General features: G+C 42.6%; 1 protein-coding gene across 3 annotated transcripts; it reads right to left on the minus strand.

The window, feature by feature from the left end:
- Positions 1-45: 45 nt before the first annotated feature.
- On the minus strand, positions 46-6,775 carry LOC306922609 (splicing regulator SDE2-like). 3 transcript variants are annotated; one of them, XM_079500330.1, is made up of 9 exons: positions 6,646-6,775; positions 5,424-5,541; positions 4,504-4,615; positions 3,370-3,539; positions 2,489-2,609; positions 1,501-1,617; positions 1,092-1,284; positions 880-912; positions 46-789 (listed from the first exon to the last, which is right to left on the minus strand). In XM_079500330.1, the coding sequence occupies exons 1-9, from the start codon at positions 6,754-6,756 to the stop codon at positions 418-420; spliced, it is 1,347 nt and encodes a 448-aa protein (XP_079356456.1). In that variant the 5' UTR covers positions 6,757-6,775; the 3' UTR covers positions 46-417. The 3 variants fall into 3 exon arrangements, with proteins under 3 accessions (XP_079356456.1, XP_079356455.1, XP_079356454.1); XM_079500329.1 differs by having other exon boundaries at positions 46-909; XM_079500328.1 differs by having other exon boundaries at positions 46-912.
- Positions 6,776-7,627: the final 852 nt, after the last annotated feature.

Consider the following 7,627-nt stretch of genomic DNA (forward strand, 5'->3'; position numbering starts at 1 on the left):
ATAAATCAATGAAATAAATAAAATAAAACCCACTTGAGTTCTGTCTGGTATATAAGGGTGTTCAATAGCACTGATTTATTAAACAGTTTTTTGTGAACAGTTTGTGACATTTTGCCCAAAAGCGACAATTGTTAAAAAACAAAAACTCAAAAAAACTAAACTAAAAACAAATACCATAAAAAGTGAACCAATGACAATTGTCAAAACATGACTCTGCTCAGAGTCCTTTAACCCACTTTGTAATACAAGGACCTCTGTAACTATAATGGACCTATGGTTAAATTTTTGTACACTGAGTTACAGATCTGTAAGGGTCCATTTGGAAGCCCTTCATGGAATGCTGGCAGTCCCTGGACCACACTTTGAATAACCACTGTATTAACCAATCAGAAGTGTGCTGGTCAGTGATGGAGGAGCTCATTTCTTCTTGCCTTTGGTGGCTTTGGCCATCAGAAGCGGAGGGATCTGGTCTGCTTTCAGTCCCTTGATGGAGAAGAGACGAGCAGCGCGCTCGCCAAGCGTTCCCCCACATTTCAAACCTCTGCTCATTAGTTCCACCTTCAGCACTTCCAGACCAAACACCTCTAGCGCCTGAGCAGAGGTTACGGCCTCCAGGTCAACTGGACCCGAGGTCGCGGCCTCCGATTTAACTGGAGCTGAGGTGACGACCTCTGGGTCAACTGGAGCTGAGGTGACGACCTCTGGGTCAACTGGAGCTGAGGTGACGACCTTCAGGTTAACTGGAGCTGAGGTGACGACCTCTGGGTCAACTGGAGCTGAGGTGACGACCTTCAGGTTAACTGGAGCCGAGGTGACGACCTCTGGGTCAACTGGAGCTGAGGTGACAACCTTCAGGTTAACTGGAGCTGAGGCGACGACCTCCGGGTCAACTGGAGGTGGAGGCACCTTCTGCTGTTGAGAACAAACACAGAAGCACATCAACACCTTATGTTATACATTGCCTGCCAATGACAACATATAGAGAAAATAGCTGCGTTTTTCACTATGGGTCACGGGCAAACTTTTGGGTCTCGAGCCAACTGCACTAACTAACTGATGTAAAAACATCTCAAATATATGTTTTAATTTACCTCCTGCGCACGGTGCTGTGGTGAGCTGGCTTCCGGAGCACTGGGATCACACTGCACACTACTGGGCCCAGGCTGAGGTTCTGCTGCACTGGACTGTGGATCACTGGAGCTGCTCGCTGCACTGCACTGTGGTTCTGTCTCCATGGCAGCACACTCCTCAGAGTCACTGGAACCAGTGGAGCTGCATTGTGCGCTGAAACACATCGATGATTGACGACACAAGAAGAAACAAAGAAGAAATAAAATGAAAAAGTCAACACACTGGCTCATATATCTACCTAAAAATCTACAAGGTGTTATGTGCTTGTAGATCAGCCATTTTTGGCTAGTGTTGCCCTTACTCCCCTCATAATCCTACGATCCCTATGAGAAAGGTTGGGAACCCCTGCCATAGAGGAGGATCCATTACCTGTTAGACAGCTGGGGTTCAACACTCCTCTGAGCTGCCTGCCTCAACGGACTGATGGATGGAAGGCCTTCATCATCGTCATCCTCCTCAGTGCTGTCCAGGCCATCAACCCCCGTCCTGAAATATATTTAACCTGGGTTCACATTGTGTATGTAACATCCTGGGTGCCTGTCACACCCCATGGAAACAGTACCAGTATCAGACTGAGAAGTCAATGGCGCGAAAAAGTCTGGATTCCAGGCTAATATGGACATTTCCAGACTTGTGTAGGAAACCTGAGCATCATACAAGCCATAATAACTCAAGCTTTTGGCATTCTCTGCAACAATTGTGAGCTATTTGTCATACGGGACTGCTAAGCTTAACTCAAAAAAATATCAATTACACAACCCATAAAGCCTTGAATTCATGGTGATTCTTCTGTTTTTGATGCATTGATTCCTAAGCAGATCATTTGATGACGGGCTGTGTTTCCGGTGCAAAAATCGATCTGCTGGTGGCGCTATAACAGGCCAATGTGATAAGGGTGGCATTTCTTCCTCTGCCTATCGGGAATGTGCGTGCAAAATGTCTGAAGGAGTAATATTTTTAAAAAAGAGTTTTACAAAAGATCAGCCTCCTGGTGGCACTATAAAAGGCAGATGTGAAAAATGCAGGTCGAATCAGCTTGTTATCACACCACCATGAGGCTGATGAAGAAATTCAAGTGTTATTTTTTTCCTCTGTCTTAGAAATTAGATTGGAAAAGAATCAGCCTCCTGGTGGCCCAATCAGAAAAATTGCCCAGGGAGTGTTTGTGCACAATTTCCCTGCAATCGGGCCAATGGTGCCGGAGATTAGCTGTTCAAAGACAGATGAACACACACAAGGATGGACGGACAGGGCGCAAAACACTCCCTTCGGCCTGGCGGAGAGGAGCCAATTAACACGGCTGTGAAAACAGGTGTATTGAGGTTACCAATCAGAAACCAGTATCAGTGTGACTGACCACATGCATGTCTTCTTGGCATTCTGCTGGTCCTCTTGACGTGATTTGTTGATTCTCTTTCCTCTGTGTCCTTTCTGCCCCTCCCCCACTGACACCAGGGCACTGGACGATGCTTGCATGCCTATTAGATCATATAATAAATAATTATATATATGTGTGTGTGTGTGTGTGTGTGTCACAGTATAATTGGAAAACCAGATAGACCCTGATGAAGACCTAGGTCAAAAAGGGGTTTGTCAAATTTGTTGCCTTGCTCAAAATAAATCCTTAATTCTCTTTCATCAAAGACAGAGTGCCTTGGAATTATTTTCTTTGCCGGTCTGCAGTCTACACCTTTTGGAAATTAAGCAGTATTTCTCAAACAACTTTTTTTGTTCAGTTGGGAAATCAAAGAGAACAGTGTACTGCCTCAAAGAAACTATAGGATATCAGGAAAATAAATTAACTAGCATCTGTCTAAATGCTATCTAAATAACATTCTGTATCTTCTTCAGACTCCACCTTAACCCGTGGCACTTGACCTATAGCTTTGACAACCATGCAGCCTTATGCAACGGTTAAAATGTAATTTAGACAGCATGTTATATAATGTATTGTATACAGATGCCAGGTTAATTTGTTGACCTGCCATCCTATAGTTTGCATAGTTTCAATGTATAGATTATTTATTGATATTCTAATGTTTAGACTGATGCTAGGTTCTTGGTTTACCTGTGATCCTAGTTGACTGAAGAACTACACTGTCTCTGCATTCTATGTATGTGTTTATTTACCTTGTTTATTATGAGTCACTCTGGATTAAGAGTGCGTCTGATAAATTCCTACCTACATTGTAAACTGCGAGTGGTCCAGTCTCTCTCTCAGACAGAGTGCTACTGTACCTTTGAGGACAGAGTCGTCCAGTCTCTCAGAAAGGTCGTGACATTGCTGGTGGAACTTGGGGTCAGTGAAATGGTGTTTGGGTTCAGACAGTTTCCTCTGGATTCTGTCCAGTCGACGTTGTTCTTTCTCTGCTTCACGCTCGCCCTGTTTCTGCAACCACTCTGCCATCCTGACACACACACACACACACACACACACACACACACACAAATATACTTGTGAGGACATGCAATTTGGACTGCAATTTTAAGAACGTTTATTTTAATACATTTTACCATCTTTAACCCTAAAACAAAAAAAAGGATCGGCTATTTTTCGGTGCATGAAGCATGCAAGTATAAATAATACGTAACTCTAATTCCAACCACTAAACCTAACCTCTAAATGTCCAATCCTATTCTGAATCCTTTTCACAAATCTCTAAAAATATCTTTTCAACCATAAAAGCATTTTTCTTGTGTCATTGTCACCAAACAATGACAGAGAGAGAACGTACACTGAGGTAACTGGAATGATCACTCCAAAACACCCCCCCCCCCCCCCCCCCCATTTATTTTCTGAGGTTACATTTAGGAGTAATTTTTGGCGAGCATTCTTGTATTCGCCGAGGTAAACGAAACGTTGCGTAAGATGTAATAAATGTTTATATCTGTACGGAGTCGTTAACATCCCTACTCTAAAAGGCACCTTTGTTTCAGTTCTTCATCACCTTTATTATTGTAACATGTACTCTTTGTTCTCCTCGAGTAGACTGCTAAGCCTCAAGCACTGTAGCACTAAAACAATACATCAAATTAAGTTTTAAAAAATGCAAAGAATGTCTAAAAAAAGAATGTCGACACAATAATAATTATTCACAGATTGGTGTTCAAAGTAACCTGCTTCTGCCCTATATGTTCCGTGGTCACGTGTTGTGTGTAAGGGGGGTTGTGTGTAAGGGGGTGGCTCACAAATGATGTCACCTAATGAAGGCCATCTGTGGTCGAAACATTGTACACATTGTATGTGATATTTTCTGTGTATTAAAGAAAACTAAACACTTCTTTTGGACTGTTACACTATGTCCAGCGACAAACTGGATGTGTGCAACACACTGTTCTGAACTACTGTCATACTGTGTGGGAGTGTCTTACTCTTTCTCATGATTGACGTCTCTCAGGCGACGCCCACTCAGGTCTCGACACGCCTCTCTGTTGGTGGTCTTCTCAATTTGAGCACCCAGAGCTCTGAGCATGGAGCCGAACCCTAAGGGGTTAATATATATAGGGTTAATAACATTAATATACTATATTAATTATCAGACGCTATTAATCCAGAGCGATTTACAGTAAGCGGGTTAACCCTTGACCTTTAACCCCATGACGTCCCTAGTTTGCACAAGGAAACTATTTATAAAAGGAAGGGACAGAGACTTCATTTTCTATATCCAGCCGGCCACTGGAGTGGCGAACTCGCACCAGAAGTTTGGTGAAATGACATTGGAGTCTATGAGAGCCGGCAGGACAGATTATGAACAAACACTATTTCTGAACGATTGAGACCTTTATAAAATGCTAGGCTAAGGAAAATAAAAGAAGAGATCACACATTGTTCTGCTGTGTTGCTTTTCGATGTGTACACCAAGTGATTTTATAAAGAGCACAAAGTACATTTCTGAACGTGCAAGTACCCTGGGACTGTCCAACGTTTTTATGTCTGGCAACCAAATCTTGCGATACCTCAGAGACAGAAACGATACCTGTCGCTGTTTAGAGGACTCTATAATTGTATACTGTGCACATCGAAAAACAACAATAACAACCTGTGATACGTCTTCTTTTATATTCCTGAACCAATTATATGACAAAGGCCGCAATCGTTCATAAATAATGTTTGTTCATGAGCTGGGCCAGTCGGCTCCATTCACTGCCATGAATTTCATCAAACTTCCGGTGCGATGTTTGCCACCCATGATGAGTGCCATGGTGCATCCCCGGCATCCGTTCCTTAAAAAAATGATTTCTTGCGTTTGCACCGATCAATCAGTCACATGATTAGAGGAACAGGAAGCCACCTCCTTTCCCTCCAGGGAGGCGGGGCTCCAGGTGATAAACGCCTCCATGTTGGATGATGTCATCAATGCTGGACAGATGTCCGTTGTTCTTCACGTAGAAGTCCAGACGAGGAAGTCCCTGAAACACAACGAAGGTTCATCAATACAACCATGACCTCATCAATGGCTGAACAAGGCATGAGCACAGCCTGTCGTGACTCGTCAGGCTGGTCTCATCCTCTTGGATTTAATATACCAGTGTCCGTTTACCTGTCTTTTTTGGTGTTTGTTTCTACCACCTTAACTAATGTCCAATAGTATATATACACTGCACTGCTACCCAAACAGTTACAATTTGTAACCCACAGAATATACAACTTTATTTCATTTATTTTTCAGGGGCGCTAGTCCCTCCTATGCCCAGCGCACCCCTCACACGTGTGAATTAATATCCATTTTCCAACATTTATTTAAATCTCAAAATATGTTCTTTATATTATATATAATATAAAGAAAACTCGAGCTAAAACGTTTGGGACATAACAAAACGATAGAATTGGTTGATTTTCAGTTTGCAGAATGGGTACATTTCACATGAAATGAAATGATTACTATATTTACCCAGGGTATCTGGGCTAAGCTCAAGAACTTGTTTCCAGCCAGGCCCTGCTCATAGAACACATTTCATCGTAGTGGTTCAATGTCTTGTTCAAGTGCACTTCAGCGGTGGTAATTTTAACGTGTCGGACAGCTGATTCGAACTGGCGACCTTCCGGTATCAAGACCGATCCGCTATCCGTTCGGCCACCTCTGCCACAACTCAATACAAAGACTGTTACTGTGGACGACACACTGATAAAGCATTACACTGGTTTACAACAGGGTCCACCTTGTTCAATTCATCAGAACATTTAGAGGCGTACTAAACGGGAAATCATGTAAGGAGGTAAAAGAAAAATATACAGGGGGGAGGACTCCGATTTTTTTCCGGGGGCCAGTTTCGAATTGCAGCCGTCCGTAGGTGTCCTTTGAGAGCGGTTTTGAAGGAGTAAGGAATAAGAGGAATAAATCAATGTGGCCCCTGAATCAGTAGAATTAGAACATTGTCTTAACCAACGTGGTATTTTATCTGATCGTCATTTCTACATTGTGTTGTTAGCATGTTTAGATGCTATAGCTAGCTGCTAACAGCGTGATACGGTGTGTAAAGTTTAAACTATTAAAATAACGTAAATATTCTTACATGTGTCTCAGTCAAAGTGTCCAGCAGCTCACAGACTGTAGCAGCAGGTGACAAAGTAACGACGTTCAACTTTAAAGACTTAATAAACGGAACACAAACAAACACCTCCATGTTGCTGCTGCTGCTGTTGTTGTTGTTAAAAAAAGAAAACGATTACTTCCGGGTGTTATATATTCTTGTTCTGGCGCCGCTGGGAGCGGAAGCTGAAGTCCTCACAGCGCCGCCTGGCGGCTCCAGGTTTAATTGATTGATTGAAGTATTTATTAACTGTGAGTGGACGACACCATAAAGCATTACACTTGTTTACAAGAGGGTCCACCGTTTCCAATTCATCCTAACATTTAGAGACGTACAAATATAGACTACTATAGCCAGAAAACAGGAAATCATCATAAAGGAGGTAAAATTAAAAAAGGGTAAAGGTGGATCTGGGGATTCAGAATTGCAGCCGTCCGTAGGTAGAGCGGTTTTGAAGGAGTCAAGGAATTAACATGTCTTAATGACTGTTGGTAGGGCGTTCCGCATTTTGGTGGCATAGGAGCTAAATTAATTGAGTCCCTTGTTTGTGCCGAATCTGGGTTCCACATGGTTTGTTATAATAATAATAATAATAATGGATTTTATTTATAACGCACTTTACATTCCATGGAATCTCAAAGTGCTACAGCAAAAATAAAAGCAGAAGAAACAACACACCATTAAAAACATCTAATAAAACAGGAACATTTAAAACATAAGGAACATTTAAAACATAAGGGTAAGGGTATAAAAATGCTTTGGTAAAAAGGAAAGTTTTTAGTCCTCTCTTAAAAGTGTCAACCGACTGTGGGGCTCTCAGGTGTGCGGGGAGAGCGTTCCAGTTCGGGGGCGACCGAGCAGAAGGCCCGGTCACCCGTGGTGCGTAGGTTTGTTTTTAAGGGTTTGAGGAGGTTGGTGTTTGAGGAGCGGAGGGAGCGAGTCAACACATTCACACACATGTCAT

This window comes from Electrona antarctica (genome assembly GCF_951216825.1).
Source record: "Electrona antarctica genome assembly, chromosome: 4".
Classification (NCBI taxonomy): Eukaryota; Metazoa; Chordata; class Actinopteri; order Myctophiformes; family Myctophidae; genus Electrona; species Electrona antarctica.

Coding starts and splice junctions, on each gene's coding strand:
- LOC306922609 (XM_079500328.1), bottom strand. CDS start 6,756: ATGGAGGTGTTTGTTTGTGTTCCGTTTATTAAGTCTTTAAAGTTGAAC. Junction 3,540..4,503: donor GACGTCAATCATGAGAAAGA/GTAAGACACTCC, acceptor TGTGTGTGTCAG/GATGGCAGAGTGGTTGCAGA. Junction 1,285..1,500: donor GAACCCCAGCTGTCTAACAG/GTAATGGATCCT, acceptor GATGTGTTTCAG/CGCACAATGCAGCTCCACTG.